Below are 25,424 nucleotides of genomic sequence, written 5' to 3' on the forward strand. Positions count from 1 at the left end.
CAGTAATTTGTGTTTTAACAAGCCTTCCAGGTAATTCTAGTGCAGCTAAAATTTGAGAACCCCACTGTACCCATTCTTGCTTGGGTGATTTCGGTACTAGGCAAAACAATGATAGTTTGTCTTAGTTGTAGATTGAAGTTTTTTCTACTTTACCACGTTCCCTCTTGTTCGCTTTAGGATCCTGGGTAGATCACTTAACCTGTTGATTCCCAGAGATATATTTCATCTACAAGATGGGGAATATATTAGCTTCCTTGCCTAAAGCCCTACTGCATAACGGAGATCAACATTAGAACATACATAAAATTGGTAGCCTGGAAGCCGGATTCAGCCCACAGGTGTGTTTTCTTTAGCCTGCCGTATTTAAAGAAAAATTCCAACTAGCTGCCAGCCCTTAAAAATGGGGATATTTCACACAAAAATTTGGGTTTCTGGCTTCTCTTGAAAAAAGGATCATCTGGCAACTCTGGACCCTCATTACCACCTGGCAATAATCGGCTAAAGGTGAATCAGTCATAGCTGTCCTTTTACTTAGGTGTGGATTGTCTTGTTTGCCAGTCTCCAGTGCTTTGTTATTTCATATCTGGTTTTTGTTTTCTCACTGACTCCTTCTACAGGCATTTGAGTTTGTTACCTCTTAAAGAAAAGGAAACTAAGCCCAGAGAGTCTCACAGTAACAAGGATCTTAACATGCTGTTTTAAGCTTTCCAAAAAATTAATCCAGTTTAATTAACAAAAGCCTTTCGAGAGGATTAATTCCCAACTTGTTCTGAATTTCAGATGGTCTTGTTTGAAAATACAAGTAGCTATTTGGCTTACACTTGGGAGTGTGTTATTTTCCTGGATTGTGAAGACTTTTAAGGGAGGTCTCAGGGCAAGTGACTAATATATCTGCTTCCACATCTGTGAATGAGTGATTTCAGGCTTCAGAAACATCCACCCCTCAGAAAAATTTGTAGAAGAGATGTTTGTTTACTGCTAGCACTTTATTTGAAAGTGATTTTGAGGGGAAAGTTGAGATCGTTTTGTTTTCTTTCAGATCAAAGTTAAATGTGCTTAGTTTATTTGCTTTGACAGATTTTTCTTTTTCCTTAGCACAGTTTCAGGTTGTCCACCTGGACAGACTGTACTTCTGTCCGTGTTCATGATGTTGACTTTGGGCATGACTGCTAATTTGCTCATTGACCCCTAATTAATTTTTAAGCAGGTTAACTTATGGTTCCAAGGTTGGCTGATGAAATTGCTACTTTTTACTTCAGGGTGATCAAGGAGGTGACTACCCTTCCCTGTCCCCTTTAACAAATGATTACTAAGCAATTATTACAGACAAACACTTTGAGTGTGGTGTTCAGGGGCACCAGATGAACCAGAGAACAAAAACAGGCCATTATGTGACCAATGCTCTAAGTGCAGTGCAAGAGGTTACCATGGGATTTACCCTGCTGTGCCCCACTATCGTCTCTTTTAGGTATCCATATAATTTTGTACCTATAGTATTACCCCTGAAATGTGCGTAATTATATGGGTCTTATCCACAAGGTTTACTCAGTGAAATATGAAATGTTTGGAACCATTTATGTGATAGATTTCCTTTATCACCAAGAATTACTTAGAATGTTTGTTTCCATGTGTTAAGAGTAAGTAATTCCTTCTTCTGACTGATAACCTGCTCTTCAGGTATAGATTCAGTAAATTTTGTGAAATGGGAAATTCAGTTGAGGAAAGTAAATTTTTGTAACAATGCTTTCTTTTTGGCAAAATATCTAAGCATGGTATGCTGAGATCAGCTCAGTGATAAGTTGACTCGAAGGGAAAGCATCGCAGAACTTTATGAAATAAAGACAGAGAGGAGATAAAGATGGGACTAGGGGACTCACAGCTTCTGGAACTGAGAGCCTTGACCCTAGTTTCCACATCGTATTTATTGAAAACTACCGAGCAGCTGTTTGCTATCAGAACTGCAACATCATCTACAATAATAGGGAACAACTGCAACATCTACAATAAGGAAAAGGTCATACAAAGTTCAAATGCAATTTGAACTATTTTCCTACATTTCCCCCTTTTTGTTTTTGCTAACTTTACGCAAATGACATTTCACTGATTAACAAAGTTTCCTGCCTGATATTTTTCACTTTTAGGTTTGAACAATACTCATTAAATTTTTTCTCAATACATTCGGTCCCAGGATTGTTCAAACTTAAAACAAGAGATTTACATATACATTCAACAAGGTACATTTATATATCACGTACAGTTCATCAAATCACTTAAGTACACAATATGATACATTATTAAAGTTCTGATTGGTATTCAAGCATTTTAACTACCATAGATTATATAACAACAAAAAATAAAACTTTCAACTAGTAGACATTTAATGAATAGCTCATAGGCTTAATATTCCCAACCAGCAAGGCTGTATAGGCCAGTACACGATCAAAAACTATCTCATTTCCCCCAGTTTGTATAGTGCTCTTAGCACCTTCACTGGACCTGGGGCCACATCCAATTCATAGGCTAAGTCAGTATCTACTTTCTTCCTTTTTTTTTGTTTTTAAAGCAGCCTGCTGAAGGTCCTCCTACTCCATGAAAGACCTTTCCTAATTAACACATCTTAGTGAGGGATAAAAGATTTTTAGTATTCCAACAATATTACAAATTCTATTAACATGAGAAAACATTTTACTTTATCAATTACAGCAGAGAATATAGTTTTGTTTTACCCAACCAAACAACACTTAAGAATTTGAGAGAACAGCAGGGACTTTGTAGCCTGTCCCAATTGTTTGCCTATTCCAGGCCCTTAAAATACCATCGTCTCTGATGTTTTTTAATAGGTCACTGTCACAGTTTCTTCTATGCAGCCAGATTCATTGCCATCAGGCCAGAGCAGAAAGCCTTGAAGAACTGCAAAAGCCCATTCTTGACCTTTTCACACAGTTTTTTGCACTTTTTGTATTCATTCAGGCTTGTTTTATTTTTACAGAACACATGATCTCACTGAATGCTACCACAATACTTTTACAACTTGCTATATGCATACTAGTTCTGTCCCATATATCTCCATTTCTGATTTTATAAAACCATTTTATTTTAGGACAAAATACATCTTATTAAATTTCAGTTAGCACTCCCACAAACATTTTACCTTTTTCAATATTTGCTTAACTTTTATATCTTTCATTTTATCCTATGAAGAAAAATATTCATTTCAATTTAAGCAAGAACTATTTTTTATGAAAAGACTTATAGCAATTCTTATTAATCAAGACTTAAAATTATTATTATAGAGATCTCATTAACATTTTAAACTTGGTAATAATATAAGTGCTTATTTAATTTTTTGGCCATTTGAATAAAGCTCTTTCAGAACCTTTTAGTTATCAAATTATATCACCATCCAGAGGTATCAAAATATACACTGACAATTCTTTTTTCCTTCCTTTCTCTCTTTTTTTAAAAAAGATTTATTTATTTTTCCCCTTGTAGTTTGTTCCATTATTTGCTGTCTGTTCTCTGTGTTGATTTGCTGTGCATTTTTTCTATATCTGCTTGTCTCCCTTTCCTGCATCACCTTGCTGCACCAGTGCACAGGCCATCAGCTCTCTGCGGCACATGGGCCAGCTTGCCTTCGCAAGAAGGTCCTGGGTTCACATCCCAGGACCTCCCAAGAGCCCAACTAATTGAGCCATAGCCACTTCCCTCTTTTTCTTTCTTTTTTGAACTGTCACATACTGAAACAACAATTACAACACACACACACTGACATTGAACAAACACAAAAGCAGTTCCAAATCTCTTAATCTAGAATTTCTTCATTGATTTTAATTTGACTTTTTATATGCTTTTGAGCTGCCCTATCTTCTGCCTTTTCTCTGTTTCTTTCCGCTAACATTCTTTTTGTTAATTCTTTTTATTGCTTTCTTTTATAATTCACTCTTACTTTTCCAGTTTTTCTCCTTTCCATTTCCTTCTTAATTTTTTTCTGTCCCCAAGTCATACTTGCTTTATGTTGCCACACTTGAACAAGTTCTGTAGTTTAGATACTTTGATGTAAAGCCATTCTAGTCTTGGGAATGAGACCCAACGGTGTAGTTTTCAGCATCCGTCTATCCATCTGCATGACCAGAGGTTCTGGGTTCCACAGGAACTTTCGTAGTCTCTTGGCATTCATGGTTATGGCTTTATCTGACAAGCTGGCACCCACATGGGACTTTATCCATCTCCTGGGGAAATACAAGCAAACCCCCAGGGCTCTGTGCTGTTACACCAACTTTAGTTTCGCTTGAGGCGATCCTTCTTCCCTTTGGTTCCCTGTACAGATGCAACTTGCTGCAAGCCTTCTTTCCTTCAAGCCCCACGTTGGGTACCAGTTGCTGAGATCAGCTTAGCAATAGGTTGACTCAAAGGGAAGGCAATGCAGAACTTCACAAAATAAAAGGATAGAAAGAGAGACACAAGAGAGAAGATAAAGATGGGACCACGGGACCCACAGCTTTTGGAACTGAGAGCCTAGTTTCCATATTGTATTTATTGGAAACTATCAAGTAGCTGTTTGCTATCAGAACTGCAACATCATCTATAATAATAGGGAACAACTGCAACATCTACAATAAGGAAAAGGTCATACAAAGTTCAAATGCAATTTACACTATTTTCCTACAATGGTACTTCTATAGATTGTTTCCAGACCCTAAAAACAGTACTCATTATGACTAGGAACAACAGAAGAACAGTGAGTTACTGGTGGCTTCTTGCTAGTTGTGTGACGTGGGGCAAGTTATTTAATCTCTCTGCACTTTAACCATAGAATATGGTTAATAATACCTATTTATTGGGATTTTGTGAGAATTAAATCAGCTGGTACTTATAGAGTGGTTGGCATGAAGTAAAAATATTAGCTATTATTTTCTTAAAGAGGCTTAAAAAAATCTAGGTTAGATGTTATAAATTATCTTCCTTGATTGGTTCAGGTTTGTGTTGGTAGTTCTGGTAGTTGTTAGATTTTTTTTTTTTTTTTTTTTTGGCCGAGGAAAATGATCATCAACCCAGATTTCTGGATGAGCAGTAATGCCACTCTTGAGGGTTATGAATTAATGAATTAAACTTTTGAGGATGCAAAGTGACAGAGAACCCCTAAAGCTAGCCCACAGCCAATTCAATTTCCCTTTACTTTTTTTTCCTCTGCCTTGGCGAGTATGACTTTTTGTCTCATAGGAATGTGAAAGGACATACTGGAGCCACCCCAGCTGTTATGAAAGAACCAGGGTTTTTTTTGAACCCTTTGTATGTGCTAAGTACATCCAAGTTTTATCATGTAATCTTCACAACAGCACTATGCAGTGGGCATTATTAATATCCCCATTTTACAGATGAGAAAACTGAGGTTTGAGAAGTTAGTAACTTGCTCCATAACCTTCAGTTAAGGGAGTGTTGGGACTAGAATTCAAAGCCAGGTCTGTGTGACCCAGAGCCTCAGCCTGGAGGGAAGAGTATTGGACTTGGTGAGGTCAGAAGAGATCCTCCCCAGCTCCCAGGCTCCCTGTGCCTCCTGCAGGCTCCCCCTGGGTGGCCTGGATTAGTTTCCTATGACTGTTGTAACAAATGGCCACAAACCTGTGGCTGAAAACAACATCCTGGAGGCCAGAAGTCTGAAATCGAGGTGTCACCAGGGCTGCGCTCCCTCTAGAGCCTCTAGGGCAGGGATTCGTAGCAAGGGGTCCATGAGCTTGAATTGAAATTCAAAAAAAACATTTTTGTGGGGACATTTTGGGGATATTAAATAGTATACAGTATAGTGTGGACTTAGTAAGGGGTTCATGGTTTTCACCTGACTGGCAAAGGGGTCTATGGAACAAAAAAGGCTAAGAGCCCTGCTCGGAGGGGATGCTGTGCCTGGCCTCCACCAGCCTCTGGTGGTGTTGGCATCCCTGGCCTGTGGCTACATCACTCCAGCCTCTGCCTCTGCCTCTGCCTTGACATGGCTGCCTCTGTGTCCATCAAATCTCCCCTGTGAGTCTCTTATAAGGACACATGCCATTGGATTTAGGGTCCACCCAAATAATTCAGGATGATCACTTTATCGCAAGATACTTAATTTAATTCTATCTGCAAGGATCCCTTTTCCAGATAAGGTCATACTCATGGGTTCCAGGAGTTAGGACATGGACATATCTCCTGGGGGGCCATCACACAGACTAACGATGGCTTTTTTAGCAACCAGCTTGTCTTTTAGCTCACACTGGGTGGGCTGGATGTTTGGTAAAGGTTACTTTTCCAGTGCGGAAGTGTCTATCAGCAACATTTCTCAAATTGGTGTTTCAATGCTTTTAAGTAAACGACCCAATCCTTAAGTCCTGTGAAAGTCTTTCAGGCCTCCCTGAGGTAGGTCACTGGCCTCTCTCACAAGGTTTTCTTCTCTTTCAGATTGCTGATCTGCAGCTCCATAAACTGGATGAACTGGACTGTCTGATTCAGGGTCTGCTTTACATTGATTCCGTTGGCTTCAATGGCAAGCCGGAATGTTACTATTTTGAAAATCCCACAAATCCTGAATTGTGTCAAAAAAAGCCGTACTGCCTTGATAATCCATACCCTATGTTGCTGGTTAACATGGGCTCAGGTGTCAGCATTCTAGCAGTGTACTCCAAGGACAACTACAAAAGAGTTACAGGGACCAGGTAAATGTGTTTCCACAAGGAGATCCTTTTGTACTTAATCCAGGCTTCTTCCTTGATTACCAGTTGATAATAGGTTATTTCCATTGAATACAGTTCTTAAACGGAAGAGCTTGTCCTTCTCAGCCATAAAAGTGATTTATTGGATGATATGTTAAAAGAGTAAAAGGGGAATTTGTATAAGGATGCATAGCATCATTATACATAGTCCTTTCCCTGCTGGAGATGGTGGTCAGGTTGAGGAAGGAAGGGTCACACACATCAGAAGCTTGCCGACAAGGCAGTACAGAGTAAGCGCCAAATGAATGGCCAGGGCATTAAGCACAGTAGAGCGCCGATGAAGGATCATGGGGATGATCAGAGAGGGCTCCTGAAGAAGCCTTCTTTTGGAACTTCCTTGATGCCTAGCACAGTGCGGCCTGATAAAAGGTGCTACCTGAATGATGACCTGGTTGACATATGTCATGCCAAGCGGCAAACCAAACTAGGCTTACAAAGAAAGCTTTTTATTGTCAGGTAAGTGCTCCAACTGAACACTGCAGTAGTTGACATACCTGACAGGGAATTTCGGGGTATAGTGGACAGGAACATAGCCCCACAGTGACCACAGTTGGACAGAGCTGCCTTGATTTTTAGTGCACGCACACCTCAGGCCCCACCTAAGGGCCGATGGGCTCAGCTTCCTGTTAATAGGGGTTCAACTTGGGAAAAGGGTCTGTGGCCAGGACTCTTTGGGAAATCCTAGCATAAATAAAATTAAACAGGTTTTCTTCACTGTAGAACTTTTCAAAGCCTTTCCAATGAGCATGTGATTTGTCAGTTTCTAAGAGAAGGATTTGATATGAAGCATTTCTCCAACTTACCGAAACACGGAACACATTTTTGGAGGAACAACTCAAGAAACTAGTACCATGCGGAATGTGCTTTGGGATATGCTGTTGAAGCCGTTGTCTTTTATAGATGAAGACATATAACTTCTCTGGGCCTCAGTGTCCTAATTTGCACCATGAAGGGAGTTGTTTCTTAGACTGTTTCTATTGGCTTTTCCAGTATTGAAATTCTGCAGTACTGCTTACCAATTTGTTCTAAAACATTGCTTTTCTGGTGGATTTCTATGCTTGGTGATGGATCTTCTGTAAACCAGTGGTTCTCCACTGTGGGAAGTGGGGCACAGCAGATTTAGTCCCCTAGGGAACTATCTGGCACTATCTGGAGAGATTTTTTGGTTGTTACAACTGGGGGTCGGCTGCTACTGACATTTAGTGGGTAAGAGGCCAGGGATACTGCAAAATATCCCAGAATGCTCAGGATAGCCCACCACAATAAAGAATTGTCAAGCCCCAAATGGGAATAATGCCACTCTTGAGAAACCCTGGTGTAAATACGCATACATACCCACACATTCTGACTGAGTCCCACCTGTTTAAGAGTATAGGCTTTTCATTATTGCCAGTAGGTATATATTCTCTTGCTGAGAATACAGAACTGCTTTCTCACTCACACAGGGATCAAACTTATCTCCTGGCCTTATTAGGACAGTCAGGAGTATCAGAGAAAAATGACTATTTCACTGAGCTGGTTTTACACAAGAGAGCGATCTCCTGATAAAGGTCCAATTTTTAAGAAACTATAGATTTGCTCCAAAAAGGATTAATCGAGTTGTTAAAGCTAGTCCTAAGATAACAAACTAAAACTTTTCACTTTCAATATTTAGAGATATTTACAGCTTATATCTTGATTGGCACATAATTTCATGAACTGCCTCACAGGTACACTTTCTCAAACTTGGAGATTGTGGAGATGTGAGTCATATTCTTGAGTAGCTGCCACTGAACTGATTGTGGTGATTGGCTTCTATTACACATGTAATAATGACCATAACTTATAGTTATTGATTAATGTCCATTAATGACGAGTGCTTTGCACTCCTCAACAAAACTTGTCTGGGTGTAAGGGCACTAGCACTCCCTTTAACCAGTAATTTTGGAAATGTGCTATAGGGAGCCTGCAGACAAACAGAGAGCCCCTTTCTGGGCTGCCACAGGTAGAGGAGGGGAGTGAGACCTCAAGCCTGTGGGCTCTAGGTCCTGCTTGTCCAACCAGAGCCTTTCTGCCAAAGGTTTTTTTTTTTTATCTAAGTTAGAAAGCCACTGACATAAACTGTTGTGGTCAGCTGTGAACATCCCTATGTAGAACACACTTTGGGAGTCACTGATTTTAATTAAGCAAATGGCTTAAGCTGTTTTGCTATGCCTATCGTGAGGCCAAAAACTAGCTCCAGATTTTTTGTTACTGTACTATACTCTATTTCCCTATTTACTTTTATTTTTAGGAAATCCTATCATTGTAGGATAGCAGTTTTCTTATATAAATGTATGGCTTTAAATGGATCATTTCAGTCTTGTGTGTCATTTTTTTGCATCCCAGATTGGGTAGCAACTTTTTTTTCCTAGTAACACAACTCCAGTTTTATTATACAAGTCAAAGAAAAAATAGAACTTTACAGCTGATGTTAGAATGTGTAGCCTATTAAAAGAGGAGTGTAGAGAATTTTGAAACTTCGGTGGAAGCAATAGTACAACTCATTTCATTGTTTTGCCATCTATATTAAAGGCATGAGCACTTAGCAATTAAAGATTTCTTCTGCTACTTCCTAAAATCTCTTACTACAAGATTGCTGTTTTTTTTTTTAATAGTAATATTCAGGAGCTGTTTTCAGCAAAATGTTTTCTCCTCTGACTTCCTGAGGTTCTTACTGTACATCTGCTGAAATGAACAGATGTATCAGATTATGAGTGAAGGAACCACTTGATTAAATAGCAGGCTGAGGATATTAATAAAGGGCTAGAAGGCTGTTGACTCTTCTGTGACTGCATTCTTTCTTTCTCACTGCGGTGTGCCAGCTGTGCAAATGCATGCTCTCTTTCCGCATTCAGCTCGGATTCATTTGTCTGGAACCACCTGTCATTTTCCAGTCACACAAAGCACTTGTCCGTGTTCACTCATACCAACGCATCAGACAATGAGTTGCCTTCTTTCTAAGTCAGCCAATGTCTTCAGTTGCCTAGGTTTGGGCAGGTTGCTCCACACCTTCATTAATATGAACACCCGATGTTTATTAAAGGTCATTAATGGAAGTGAAAGTTATTTAGAAGCTAGACGTGTGAGCAAGACTTCTTTTTAAAAAATACACAGAACAGAACAAATCCACATGGCACACAAGCCAAAAAGTGTCCCTATTAAAATATGCTAGGTTTGCCATTTTGTTTGAAACTGATAATGTAGCATGAAATGCCATGTTAGATGAAAATAAAGATAATCTTTCTTAGAAGAATCCCAAAGTTTTTACTAACTGAGTTGTAAAGGTGATAAAGTACATGAAGGTGTAGGTAACCTTGTGACACTGCACCTAGTTTGGGTAGCTGCTATTGGTGGTGCTTGGCTAAATAATTTACCCCGGGAAAGCCCATAATTTCAATTAAGTATGTATATTTCTAAGATTTGCAATTTAGGAAATCGTAACCTACTGCTTTGCTTTAGATTAGATTTAAAGAACTATGTGTCTATCCACAGTCTGGTATCTTCTTGTTATCAGTTACGGACAATAAATGTAGTTTATATTAAATTTTCCTTTTTTCAAACTTAAGTTAAAAATAGCCTTAAGACCGACTTAAAATTTTTCTTAAAGTTGAAAATCAATCCCCAAACACAGGATTCCCAGAGCTAAGAGCACTTTGTGGCTTCAGAACAAACTCATATGAGCAGGATTCCTATGTATCTTCTTCTGCATGGTAAATAAAGAACCAAACCCAGGTCCATAACTTTAGGAATCAGTGCTCCTTTTTCAAGCAGGAGGTCATTGGTGATAGCTTCACTCTGAATTTGCTTCTCTTTCCATCAGATAACTTTAATAGTATCAGGTAACTTTAATGTTGATACTCATGCTGAGTTCATTCTCAACAACCATAAACCGTTCCAAATTTTTGTCTAAAAATTATTTTAAAGGAATTTCCCCCAAAAGTAGTTGAAAGCTTTTTAAAAAATATGGCTTTAAGCATTGGAACGATTTTATGACCTTTGTTATTATTTTATGACTCTTGGGTAGTAGGTAAAATATGAATAGCTTTTTCCAGAGTCTACTAGAAAAAAATCCTATATTAGATAGATACCTGGTTTTCTTCCAGAAATCTCCAGAGAGATTAAATGACGTGTTTTTTTTTCTACTGGAGAAGCAAGATCAGGGGAAAGTGACAGCTTCAGAGCTGGCAATTCCTGGCAGAGTCCTGGATCAGTTTTGTCATCCAAGGGGTTGGCTCCAAAGTTATGAACTATGTGTCATAGACACAAAATTTCTTTTCTCATTGTTTGTATTCAGCTGCAAGTAGTTTTTTATTTGTATTTTTATGTGATTAAAAAAAAACATATTTGCAGGTAGTTTTTATTAGCAATCCTATCCCTGGTTATTTGCTACTTATAGATGATCCAAAAAGGAGAGATCAAAATGACCCAATTTCTAAGAGTGAAGCACTTAGGTCAGTAGCTAGTTGAAGGTCTCACAACGGAAATCAGTGAGAGTCTTTCTCTGGCATGGGTTTGGTCTTCAATTTAGGGACAAGTTTTCCTTTATATTTAGTTGTTTATATTTTCTGCCCTCTTTCTTATACAGTCCACCCTAAAGCTCTTTTGTACCATAGCACTTTAATTCAAGTCCTCCTTTGTTTATCTCCTCTTGTTTTTATTAACCCTTTTTAATGGTCTTGATGTGGCTGGGGACTTGGATGGGCATATCTTAAAGTAAAACTTAAAAATAAACCTTATTGTTCCTTCAGTCTTGGAGGTGGAACATTCCTAGGCCTATGTTGCTTGCTGACTGGTTGTGAGACCTTTGAAGAAGCTCTGGAAATGGCAGCTAAAGGCGACAGCACCAATGTTGATAAGCTGGTGAAGGACATTTACGGAGGAGACTATGAACGATTTGGTCTTCAAGGATCTGCTGTAGCATCAAGGTAGAACCTAAGTAGCGAGGGGCAGTAGTGATTAAGCACAAAGCAATCTCTCTGCCCTGGCCGTTCATTTAGTACTTTTTAAAAAGTGTCAGCCTACCAGCCTAGGGCAAATATATCTTGAATTGGAGCTCTGACTTGATCTCCTTCCTGTCTTTCATGAAACACTGAGATGATTCGCTCTTGAAGCTTATGCTTAAAATTGGGCAACTTTGAAAGAAGGCTCTGGAAAACTGCAACAGTTTCCCCTGTTCAGTTCTTGTCCAGCTATCTAGAGACTTAAAAAAAAATCCCCCCTCCCATCAATAGTCATGCTACTTTGTCCCTCTAAGAAAAGGGCAGCCAGCCATTCATATCGTAGTCCTCTCTGCTTATACACCATGGTTGTCAAATCAGGTCATTTGAGTCTGAACAGAGTTATTCATAGAACTTTCCACAATACTTCGGTGGAAACATGGGCCTGCCTAAGGATGATCTGAACGCTTGCTAATATTTTCTAACATAGCTTTGGCAACATGATGAGTAAAGAAAAGCGAGAATCCATCAGCAAGGAAGACCTCGCCCGTGCTACTTTGGTCACCATCACCAACAACATTGGCTCCATTGCTCGGATGTGTGCATTGAATGAGGTAAGGCCCCAGCCCAGGAAAACCATCCATATGCATCGTCTTTGGCAGTGCAGTCCCTGTTGGCCCTTATGAAACTACTGATCCTTGGGAAATATGCCTTTCACTGTATTCACACTTGAGGTGTGGGATGTGGGGGTGGCAGGAAGAGGGAGGAGTATGTTTTATTATTTTATTTTTATTTTTATTTTTTTAGGAGGTACTGGGGATTGAACCCAGGACCTTGTACATGGGTAGCAGGTGCACAACCACTGAGCTACATCCACGCCCATGTTTTATTTTTAAGCAGGCACTGTATGATAACAAATGATAAACCATCCAACTGTGGGAACAGGGTAAAATTACAACCCGTGCCATATCCTCTCCAGCCATCAATGTCACGAGCCTGCTAAAGTATGAGGAAAGGCTCTTTGCACACAGTTGGTCTCTTTGTGTCTTTGCAAATAATTGTATGTAAAATGCAGTTCCTAGCAGTTTTGCCCATTTTAGTACCAGAAACACTGGGAAAATTCCCTTGTTCCACTTGTGATATTCTCTCTGCTTTCAGCTTCTTTACAGTGTTGCCTTGTGGAATGGAGTTCAAGCAGCATTGTACAGGGCTATCAAAGCATAGAGAGCTTGCTGCAGCCGAGGCCAGTCAGAGCCCCTGAAACAAGAACAGGTGGAGCTGGTAACAGACAACGCTTTGTTAAAATGTTCTGAAACCTTTCAAAATTCCTTTGAAAATAAAAAGGAACCCTTTTTCTGAAATATGAGGCGTGTAAGGAACTGTTCTCTTCTCACTGAGGCACATTAGGAAGACGAGAGGGGCTGGGGCATGGAACAGGTAATAGGAGACATAAGAACCAAAGTAGCACCAGTAATAGAGTAGGGTTTTTTATATATTTATTTATATTTATATTTTAAATGGAAATCTGACATACATGCAGAAGAGGGCTCAAATCCCAAGTGTACACCTCAATGAATTGTCACACTTCTCTATGAAAAGATAAAGAGCAGTCTGGGTCCTGTAGAAACCCCCTCGTGGCCCCTCCCCATAGTGGAGTGTTAAGCAGTGTGAGGCTTTGTGATAGGTGAGTGCTAGCCTTGCCTTTGCGTTCTGCCCTTACGGAAGACATGCGCTCCTTTCATGGGTTGAAAAGAGTGTGTTGCTGGCCAGTGGATCTGGCTCATAAATTTTTTTTAAAGATTAAAAAAAAATTTTAATTTATTTCCCTCTCCCCCTCCCAGTTGTCTGCTCTCTGTGTCCATTCGCTGTGTGTTCTTCTATGACCCTTCTATCCTTATCAGCGGCACCGGGAATCTGTGTTTCTTTTTGTTGTGTCATCTTGTTTTATCAGCTCTCCGTGTGTGCGGTGCCATTCTTGGGCAGGCTGCACTTCCTTTCGCACTGGGTGGCCCTCCTTACGGGGCGCACTCCTTGTGCATGGGGCTCCGCTACATGGGGGACATCTCTGCGTGGCAGGGCACTCCTTTCGCGCCATCAGCACTGCGCATGGGCCAGCTCCACACAGGTCAAGGAGGCCCGGGGTTTGAACCGCAGACCTCCCATGTGGTAGGTAGACACCCTATCTGTTGAACCAAGTCTGCTTCCCTGGCTCATAACTTTTTGAAGCTCAAAAGTTCCCATTTCAGATGGAGTTTAAAGGCAAGGCTGACATTCAGATGAAGGGTTGTTTTTTTGGCAGCGATGAGTGTATTTCCCAGATGGGTTTTCAAAGTCCATGTCTGTCCTGGAACTCACTGTAACAATGTTTATTATTTGACATTAACCTTGAAAGAGTGTTTTTCCAAATGGTTAAGCAAGCACTAAGACGTGTAGCAGGCTGTACTTCTGGGCTCTAAGAGGTCAATTAGACTGATGGTATCATCCCCCATCCACAGAGCAACAGATGTCCTTTTCCCTGCTTTCTCCAGAGCTGGCTTCTGTGTGAGTCAGCAGGTCTTTGTACAGGTATTGTAATCACTTTGTGGGGAGGACACCTGATCTTTGTTTTTCACTTTTGACCTTAAATTCAATACCAGTTTTTGTTGGAATATAGCCGATGTGACTATTAGAAAGTGTAGCAAGTTACACCTTGGTTTGAGTAATTATTTAAATGTTTAGGGGAGTGGAGTTAAATAAACCAGCAGACTCTCTTGATTGCCTTGGAGAAAGGCTCCATTAGATGAGGGTTGGAGTCTCCATGGGGTCATATCAGTGCAGACCCCAGTGGATGTACCAGGAACCATCAACTTCACCATCCCCTAGCAAGCAATGACATGTCAGTGCTTTGCTCTCTGGAGACACTGATTTGGGAATCTTTGATTTAAGCCATTTGATAGACACAACATTTACTGACTTGAAAATATTTTTGCTGTGATGACTAGAATGCTGTGAAATGCTTCTCTATCAACTTTAAATTCTCTTATTTCATTTTGTTTTGAGTAGATAAAATGCAGACACAAAATAAAATTCAAAGGTACCAGAAGGATATACAGGGAAGTGAGTCACCACTTCTAACTCTGTCTCTCACTGTTAGCCTCACTAGTGACAACAATTGTTTTTAGTCCTTTGTATTTTTTTTTTAAGGAGGTATTGGGGATTGAACCTGGAACCTTGTACGTGGGAAGCAGGTGCTTACCCACTGAGCTACACCTGCTCCCCTCAGTTCTTTGATTTTATCCTATCCTATATATATATATATATATATATATATTCCCACACATATATATCCTCCCAAGAGTAGTGTATTCTATATACAGTTCTTTTTTGTTAAGAGCCACTTTATTGAGGTAAAATTCATGTGCCATACAATTCTTCCTTTATATAACATTCCTTATCATGCTTTGATTATCAATTTTTATCAGAATTGTTAAACATACATAAAGGAGAGGAACAGTATAAAGAACCTTTATATACCCATCAACCCAGATTCAACAGGTATCAAGAATTTGCCACATATGCTTTATCTGTTCTCTTCTTCCTCCTTCCATTCCTCTCTCTTTCTCCTCCTCTCTTTTTCTGTTGAAGTATTAGAAAGCAAATCCCAGACATTTTTTTCAGTTAACTTTGCATACTTTAATATATACCTGAAAATACTGCCTCTTGCTTTTTTAAATTAATGATGTCTCTTGAGACTTCATTTCAGTATATTTAGATTTGCTTCATTTTGAATGGCCATTTAGTATCCTAAACTAGAGATTTGCTATTCTTGATCTGAGCAGTTTCCTAATGCGTAGATATCTAAGTATTTTTAGTCTTTTGCTATTAAAATCTGCGGTTAAAGAGTATAAGAGTACAAGTTTCTTTACGGAGGGTTATCAGATGTTTTTTAATATTTTTAAAATTCTGATTAAAAATATATAACAAAATTTGCCATTTTAACCATTTTAAGGGCACAATTCAGTGGTATTGGATTTTTTTTGAAATTTTCCATTCTTAATAGGTAAAAAATGGTATCTTATTTTAGTTTCAATTTACACTTTCTTATTGTGATTGAGCTGGGACATTTTTTCACATATTTAACAGCTGTTGGTATTTCCCCTTTTGTGCATGTGAACTATTAATACTGCTCATCTCTTTTCCTTTTGGATGGTTGGTCTTTTCTTTTTATTGTATTATTTCTTTACTAATTAGGTAATTGACCACTTTATGTGATGTGTACTATAAATACTTTCTACTTATTGCTTTCCATTTGGATCTGAAATAAATATATCAATGTTTTCTTTAATGAATTCCGACATATTTTAATGAATTTTAGCATTTACATCTCTTACCCACCTGGAACTCACCTGAAGTAAGGAATGCCATCAGCTTGTAATGTTCCTTCTTCCACTATGACTTGAGACCTGGGCCTTGAGCAAGTCCTACCTTAGGCTTGCTTCTTTTGGGGGAGAGGTCAAACTTCTAAGTTTAATTAAATTCCTCTTTAAGTTTCTTACTTTATTTTGAGTGTTCCTTGCTATCTCTAAGTCTGGGCAGTTTGTAGCTACAGTTCTTTTTTGTGGGAACTTATTAAAAACACCCCCCACCGCTGCACCCATGGAAAATTTCACAGTGGCAAATGGGCTGATGAACATGTATTGGTAAAACTTGAGACAGGTAAAAGGTGATGTTCCCAGACCCTGATTACTCTTGATAGACTGAGCAGAAAATAATGCCAACTTCAAAGACTCTCCTTTCCTTTGATATGAGTGACCACAACAACTGGCTTTTTCAGTGGGAAGCCAACGGCTGAGCTCAGTTTTAAGCTTAAGAAATATCTGGAGGAGTGGGGAAGACCAGTGCAGTAGAACTCAAAGCTGACAGGGTTTGGAGTATTGTCTGCCTGGTGGGCTCAGTATGCAAATCTATAAACATGACTTGACAAATATAAATGCTTATTATTATTACTATAATTTTTAATAGACATTTTAAAAGAGCAGTTTTAGATTTATAGAAAAATTGTGCAGAAAATACAGTTCCAATATTACCTTCGCCTTCATGCCCATAGTTTCCTCTACTTTTAACATTTTGCATTAGGGTGGTACATTTGTTACGAATGATGGACCAATATTGATATGTTTTGTTAACTAAAGTCCATAGTTAACATTAGAGTTTACTCTTTGTAGGAACAGTTCTATGAGTTTTGACAAATGTATAATGTCATGTATCCATCATTACAGGACCATATAGAATATTTCACTGCCCTAAATAGGTCCTGGGCTCCACCGGTTCTTTCCCTCTCACCCCTCCTCACGAAACCCTGGCAACTACTCATGTTTTTACTGTCTCTATAGTATAAATTAATTTCTTTTTTTTTTTTTTTTTTACCATATTTTAACCTCTACGTTGCTCAAACAGGAATTCCACCATCTATCCTGAGGGCAGAATCTGAGTGTTGTTTACTTTTTTATTCCCAGGTTTGGACCCAGAACAGCCCCAGAGAAAACTCATGAGATGAATAAACCAAACTAGACTTATTAATGGGAATCTTTACAAACTGGGTATAATATTTTATAGCGGGAAGTTTGGGGGATTGAAGGGATAAACAAACAACTTTAGTGGAATCCCAGTTACAATTTTATATGTATGTGTTGGGAGCTAAATTTTAAGTCAGATGTTAAAACAACTTAACATAATATAGCAAACAGACCCAATATCAGTCTCTGCCCCAACCAACAAAAATCCCAAACCCCGTTCTTTAAGAATGTGCTATGAAATTTGACTTCATCTTGGAAATGTTGATATCATTCCATTAAAAAAAAAAAAAAAGACAAAGAAAAAGAAAAGAAAATTCGTTGTTCAGGGTCCTGGGAGTGCAGTGATATATGGAACCTTGAGTCTTGATGAATGCTATGTATTTTTATGCCATGGCTAAATTGTTTTTCTTTCTTTTTCTTTTTTTCCCAGAATATTGATAGAGTTGTGTTTGTTGGGAATTTTCTCAGAATCAATATGGTCTCTATGAAGCTGCTAGCATACGCAATGGACTTTTGGTCCAAAGGACAGCTGAAAGCTCTGTTTTTGGAACACGAGGTAAGTTGAGCTTTCATAGATTTACTTGTCCTATGTGGAGCATATTTTGGGTTGTTTAATATGAGTGGGTCATCTTAGTTTGAAGATTGGTCAAATAGAAAATCTTGCCATTCATATTTAGCATTTCTGCAAAGGATAAGAAAGAACTATATATAACAAGAAAGCCTTTTTATCCAACAACCAGGGCTTGTGGTTGGTAAATTTTAAAATGTCAGTTAAAATGAGTAATCATTTACAAAATTTCCCTTTAATACTTTAACCATTTTATTTTAACTTAAAATGTTTAAATATGCATTCATTCACCAACCTTGTAATATAGAACCAAGGCCTATTTTTGAGCATGGATTCTGCTGCTTAGAATTCTACAGTTGTCAGTCTTTAATAAGCCACAAATATTATGGACCTTGCTTGATTTCCAGTTTGTTTCTTAAAACGGTTTAAGAAATGAAAGAAACATAGAAAGGCATATACATTAACAATAAAACTGTCAAAAACAAGTTTGAGGATATAGCATAGCTGCCTCTTGATAAGCAAATAACTCAACTGGTGGGAACTAAAGTGCCTGGGCTCCTGAGAGGAGCCACCAGGCTTGAGAGCGCGATGTACCTGGCATTGGCCAGTTTGTTCTCAGAGGAGATGGAGAATATGGGGTCAGCCAAAGAACTCTTTATATGGAGTTTCTACAACACTATGAAGCAGAGGTTCCCCCTTCAGAATCAGTGCTGTGGAGAGCCAGCATTTACATATAAGGTATCTAATCCCTTGGGTATGTTGTAGAAGAAAGAACATTGAAAGAGCTGTTATTATAAATTTCAACTGTAATGAATAACTACACATTCCAAACTGAGTTATTTATTTGAAAATTTACTGATAAATTTAGAAGCTATTTAGAGCAATCTGTACCCATATTTTATTTTATTTAAGCATTAAAAAATAGCCAGAACTTAAATACTAAATAGGTAAAGCCCAATGATAGAAATTAATACTAAAGTCTGCATGATATTCTTTTTTTTTTTAAAAGCCGGCTGAAGGCATGGAGTAATAGCTTTTATTTTATTTTTCCAGTTTTGGGAGAGAGGGCCTCAGAACCTTCACACCCCCTACCCCCAACAGGGAAGCTCCCTTTTTGTGTGTTTATTTGTGGAGTTTTCTTTATAGAAAAGAAATAGGGAAGTGGCTGTGGCTGAATTAGTTGGGCTCCGGCCCTGGGTTCACGTCCTGGGTCCTCCTTGTGAAGGCAAGCTGGCCCGTGCACTGCAGAGAGCTGGTGCAGCAAAATGATGCAACAAAGACAAGCAGATACAGAAAAAATGTGCAGCGAATGGACACAGAGAAGAGATAGCAAAGAAAGGAACAAGCCGCAAGGGGGGGTTAAATAAATAAATAAATCTTAAAAAAAGAAATAAAACGCCCTAGCTTTAAAAAAATTAATTAAAAAGTAAAAGAAAAAATATCACTGCTCTAACTCAGATAGAGTTTCCATATTTAGCAATTAAAAAAAAAAAATACCGGGCTCCCAGTTATTTTATCTGGCATTTCTCTTTAATATCTAGCAACTCCAAATCCAGATCCCTTTGGACTAAGGCTGCAAACAAAGCATGGAAATGGGTCTGGGATTAAAAACCATCTACAAAGTCATACAGATAATTAGTTGGTAGTAAGATAGGAAATAAGAGCTAATATTTTGGGGAAACTTGTTTAGGTAAAAATGTCATTACCGGTATCACTTTGTACAATGAATGCTTAACGACTCTGTGCAATATAGGTTTGATTTATTATTATTATTATTATTATTTTTAAAAGATTTATTTATTTTGCTCCCTTCCCCCACCCCCCATTGTCTGTTCTCTCTGTCCATTTGCTGTGTGTTCTTCTGTGTCCACTTGCTTTCTTACCATGCAGCACCGGAAAACTGTGTCACTTTTCTTGTTGTGTCATCTTGCTGTGTTAGCTCTCTGTGTGTGCGGGGTCATTTCTGGGCGGGCTGTGCTTTCTTTACATGGGGCAGCTGTCCTTGCAGGGTGCACTTCTTGGGCATGGGAAACCCCTATGCAGGGGACACCCCTGCGTGGCACGGCACTCCTTGCGCGTAGCAGCGCTGCATGTGGGCCAGGTCACCACACAAGTCAGGAGGCCCTGGGTATCGAACCCTGGACCCTCCATATGGTAGGCAGATGCTCCATCAGTTGAGCCACAACTGCTTCCCATGGTTTATTATTAAGTATCATAATTCAGGGTCTATTGCCAGTGGTAGTGGAGTGTTCTGATACTCCCTGAAAGATATCCCTCAAAATTCTCTGCATTCTTTAACTCACTCTGGTTTAGATAGGATCTACTAGGGAGAACTTTTGGAGCTCATGTGGTAGCTCTCTAGTGGCCTCCCTCACTCAGTCTCTCATTTATTCAATAAATATTCTTGAGCATCTCCTAAGATAAGTCGTCTAGCCAGGCAGTTACCAACAGTGCCTGGAGAGTCAGGCTGCCTGACTCCACTTCTTACTGACTGCAACACCTCAGGCAATGGACTCAACTTCTCTGCCTCCGTTTTAGCATTTGAGGGAAATAATAGTATTTGTCTCCTGAAGTTGTGAAGATGAAATAAGTCCGTGTAAAGTGCTTAGAGCAATTCCTGGCATATAGTGAGGGCTCAGTAAATGTGACCCATCATCATCACTAGCAGCAGCAGCAGCTACAAAGACCTGCCATGTAGTGTGCTGACACATTCCCACCCATTTCTGCAGGAGCTGTTGAGTCAGGCAAATACTGAGGGTCAGAGTCTCCTGCCTTTTGGAAACCAGGTTCTCTAAAAATTTCTATTTTACAGTTTCTTTCATTTTCACAAAAACTTGGGCTTTTTTGTTGTTGTTGTTGTTTTTTAAGATATATTTTTTATTTATTTCCCCTTGCCTCCCACTTGCCCCCCGCTTGCCCCCCCTACCCCCCAGTTGTCTGCTCTCTGTGGCCATTCTCTGTGTGTTCTTCTGTGACCGCTTCTATCCTTATCAGCGGCACCGGGAATCTGTGTTTCTTTTTGTTGCATCATCTTGCTGTGTCAGCTCTCCACGTGTGCGGCACCATTCCTGGGCAGGCTGCACTTTTTTTGTGCTGGGTGGCTCTCCTTAAGGGGCGTACACCTTGTGCCTGGGACTCCCCTACATGGCACGGCACTCCTTGTGCGCATCAGCACTGTGCGTGGGCCAGCTAATCACACAGGTCAGGAGGCCTGGGGTTTGAACCTTGGACCTCCCATGTGGTACGCAGACACCCTATCCATTGGGCCAAGTCCGCTTCCCAAAACTTGGGCTTTTATTCCACATACGAACAAAGGGAAACTTGGGCTGACTTATGTGACTTCCAGGGTCTGAGGAAGTTTAGGGTTCTTTTCAGCGAGAGGCAGTTTTGAAGTCTGATTTTTGAGGTGGTCCCCTGGCACAAGTCATGTGACCCAGAAAAGGTAATTTACTTTGTTACCTCCTTTTCTCATCTGTGAAATGGGGGTAATCATATGAATTTTGCCATTGCAAGGATTAAAATGACATAATAGTAAAAGTAACACTTATCTAGCATGAAATATGTGCCAGGCATTGTTCTAAGTACTTTATATTAATAGTATAATCACAATGCTGTACATTCATCATCCTAAAAGTTCTAGAACATTTTCATTACTCCAAAAATACTCCAAACCCCTTAGCATTCCTTCCTTAGACCTACATAACAACTAATCTTTCATCTTTATGAATTGATTTATAATTATATTTTATATAAATGGAATCATACAATATGTAGTATTCTGTATCTGGTCTCTTTCACTTAATAAAATGTTTTTTTTTTTGTCTGATATTAACATTGTGTAGTATTAACTTACATTTGTTCAGCTTCCAGGAAAAATAGTCTTATATATACAATTCTACCCATATTCATGTTTCACATAATATATTTAGTTTGTAATAGGGCAACCATACAGTATTTTTCCTTTTGTGCCTGACTTGCTTCACTCAACAGAATGTCCTTCAGGTTCATCCACGCTGTCATATGTTTCACGACGTCATTTCTTCTTACTGCTGCATAATATTCCATTGTGTGTATACTCCACAATTTGTTTATCCATTCATCAGTTGCACCAACCTAATATATATTGACTTATTTCACATATATAAATTACTAAGTGTTCAATAAACTGTATTATTATTATTTTTACTCTACAGTGTTTCATGTTTACAAATCTAGATTTTAAATTTTTCTTATCTACATTAGGGGGATAATATTCCTAGAATTACTAAAAACAAAGGCGTTTGTTTAACGTTCAAAGACTATTATTCTGATTTACTATTGTTTTGGCAGGGTTATTTTGGAGCTGTTGGGGCGCTGCTGGAACTGTTCAAAATGACTGATGAACAGTAGTGGAAAAAGTTTTTTGTGAGACTAAGAGCTGAGACCTGCTGCTGCAGAAGGTGAAAGCCACTATGGGGATGGAAGCTAAGCCATTATGGCAGTTGAACCTGCTCGATTTGTAAATAATTTAAAATTCTTCTAGTTGATCTTTTACTCTTGGGTTTTGAGCTTATGATTCAAAATGGGGAATACAAGAGTTTTTCTGTATACTGTATTTTTTAAAAAATAGATTTGTGCAGTGTGGCCAAAATTACCAATTTTATGCATTAACTTTGAAAAGGTGCCTGATGTTTAAGAAGGACCTTAAATGTAAGATCTGTTTATTTTTCTTCTGGGGTTTACTGATCAGTGTGGTAATTTTAACTTCATTTAGTAATTACTCTAGGAGATTTTACCTTTACTTATATTTTTCATGACGTTTCATGATTTGCTGTTGGTTTCAAATGAAACTACAAATCTGGCATGTTTTACTGTGAACACATTTTGTTTGTTTACCTTTTTTGGCCTTGTTTTTCTGTTTGAATGTCTTAGGAAAAAAGAGAGCCCTTCTTCCATTTTTGTCCTTGGATCATCACTCCCACCACCAACCCAAATGCTAACCTATCTTTAATGTAATTGTTCGTATTAATCATGGTGCTGAACATCTCAACTTAGGTGTGAGATCTAACGCTCTCAGAAGTGCCCATGAAGAAAAGACTCTGAATGTGTTAATGAATTTAATGAGTCTGGCAAAAGCTGAAAATCAAATGCAATTTTGTCTTATCCTTCATGAATATACAGTGTTCTGTTGCATTTAATTTGTGTTAGGTTATGTTTAATTGAAATGTTTTATGATAGAATGGTCTCATCCATGCACAGCATATGAATGGCAGTCAATCCTTGCGCAGGAGGTTTTTAATTTATGGTAGAAATCTCTCAGTAGGTAACTGTTCACATTGGGAGATTTGATGGAAGTCATGGATTGAGGTGTGGAGTAGTAATAGCTGTTTGTACCTAGGAGCTTTGTAACAAGATTATAAATAATGTTGAGGTTTTTCATTGTTACTATTTTAAACTGAAAATTATATTTCAATCCCAATTTCTAAAATTAAAAAAAAAATACAATGCTGATCTATATATTTTTTCTCTTTAAAAGGCTTCATTGGGATTGATGGGTAACAGTAAATTGAGGGTCCTTTAAGAATAATGGAACTCATAAAGACTAAAGCTTTAGAACAAATTGATCTTTGGATTGAGCATATTGTTGAAAGGAATTTTTGAAGGTTATTACATTTGCTCCATGATGAATCTTTCCTTTCTGCCTTCTGAGCACCGTCTTTAACCTCCATTGCTTCAAGTCTTGAAGAAGTTGATGCTAATTGAAGTATTCACTTGTCTGATTGAAATAAAACCTGTTTCTGTTGTGATGTTTTTAGTGTGTATGTGATTTTCATTTCTTAATTACCATGTTCATATTTTCTGCTTTGTACCATAGAAGATTGTGTGTTGTGTTTTTGCTACTCTGCATTTCATAATTTGAGGCTCTCACACAAATGTGGTAAGATCCCATTGTGTCTTCCGTTGAAGTTACAGCTCTATGAAGATGTCTTATGACTTTATTGTTCTTGGTATAACCAACTCCTTAATGCCAAAATATATCTGGTAATTCTGGAGCTTCAAAATATTATGTTTGGTATAGTCATCACAAATAAATATTTTCAACTCTTGCCTGGCTCAAAAAAAATTCAAGCAACTAAAGTGTTCTTGAAAAAGATAAGTGTAAGAATCTATATATTATTTATAATTAGTGCCTTTTTTGTTAGTCTCTTCTGCTATCCCTAATCCTGTCAGGAAACTGCAGATCACGGCTCTGCAAAGGAAATCAGGGGAAGTTAGGGTGACTATATCTTTTTTAAATTATAAATTTGACTATATTGATAGCTTGTCTATTTTTCACAAAGAGGAACTTGTAGCCTGAGGACTTTTACACTCAACCTGAATTACAGAAACTTTTCCTAGATTCAACATTACAAATAAACAGAGTAAGACTAGAGAATTTTTTTATCTTGTGTATCTGAAGTCAGGAAGATCAGGTGGTTCAGAGCATGGCTTTATGAGATTCTTGAGTTTGGATCCCAGCTCAGCCATTACTAGTGGAGCAGGCAACTTGCTAAACCTCTCTAAACCTAGTTTTCTCATGTGTGAAATGGGACAAATAATAGTTTTTACCTCCATATTTAAAGGGCTTAGCACAAGGGCTGACACATAGTAAATGTTCCATTAATGTTTGCTATAATGAAAACAGGTTTATTTTATTATTTACTTTATTTATTCCCGCCTTCTGCCAGATGATTCTTTCATCTGTCTGCTCATTGTTTGCTCACCTTCTCCACAAGGCACTGGGAACCGAACCCAGGACCCTCCCATATGAGAGGGGAGTGCCCAACAGCCTGAGCCACATCTGCTTCCTGCAGGCTATGGCATCTGCTGGCCTGTGGCATCTGCTTGTGGGGAGGTGGCATCTAAGTGCGTTATGGCTGGAGGTGGCATCTGCTTGTCTTCTTTTAGGAGGCACCGAGACTGAACCCGGGGACCTCCCATTTGGTAGGTGGGCGCCCAAGGGGTTGGGCCATATCTGCTTCCCCAGTTAGAAATTTTAAACTAATCTGTTGGATCAGTGATTCCCAACCTTTTAGAAAGTGGGGAACCCATTTTAGCATGGAATTTTTCACAGACTCCATATGCTACTTTATCCATAATTCCAAAATCTCAAACTCTTAAGTTTGTCTTGGTGAAAATGTACTTGGCAGCAAAACCTGACTTGAACATTATTTATCACAGGACTCTTCACATGTTTTGATGCATAGCTCTTACTGTGTTGGGTTTTTTACCTAGTGAGCAATTCAGAATTTTTAAGTACATCTGGCCGTAAGAGTTTTGGATGAAGGGATTATAGAATAGAGTTGTATTTTCTTCAGTTTATGCTACATATATGAATTCAGAGTCCCATTTTTGGAAACTGCTGTTATAGTTGACAAATCAATATTCATTCATACAAGGAATATTAAGAATTTACTTTGTTTCAGAGAACTGAGGTGACTGAGAGGAGTAGGATTTAGTCCCTGCTGTCCAGAGAGGGAAGACAGAATTCTCAAGCCAACACATGTAATAAAGCATGACAGGTGTCATTCATTCATTCATTCATTCATTCACAAATATTGATAGCAGTGAAATAAACACAAAC

General features: G+C 38.7%; 1 protein-coding gene across 3 annotated transcripts in view; it reads left to right on the forward strand.

The window, feature by feature from the left end:
• PANK1 (pantothenate kinase 1) overlaps positions 1–23,607 on the forward strand; it is a 55,654-nt gene extending 32,047 nt beyond the window's left edge. For 2 of the 3 annotated variants that reach the window (XM_004461415.5, XM_071215781.1), the window contains 5 exons: positions 6,430–6,683; positions 11,510–11,686; positions 12,189–12,312; positions 17,684–17,809; positions 22,151–23,607. In XM_004461415.5, the coding sequence (XP_004461472.2) occupies positions 6,430–6,683; positions 11,510–11,686; positions 12,189–12,312; positions 17,684–17,809; positions 22,151–22,210 (741 nt within the window). In that variant the 3' untranslated portion in view covers positions 22,211–23,607. Of the gene's footprint in view, positions 1–6,429; positions 6,684–11,509; positions 11,687–12,188; positions 12,313–12,856; positions 17,568–17,683; positions 17,810–22,150 lie in introns of those variants that run through there. The other variant, XM_058298804.2, reaches the window with a different exon arrangement.
• Positions 23,608–25,424: the final 1,817 nt, after the last annotated feature.

The sequence above is a fragment of the Dasypus novemcinctus genome, chromosome 6 (genome assembly GCF_030445035.2).
Source record: "Dasypus novemcinctus isolate mDasNov1 chromosome 6, mDasNov1.1.hap2, whole genome shotgun sequence".
Taxonomy (NCBI): domain Eukaryota; kingdom Metazoa; phylum Chordata; class Mammalia; order Cingulata; family Dasypodidae; genus Dasypus; species Dasypus novemcinctus.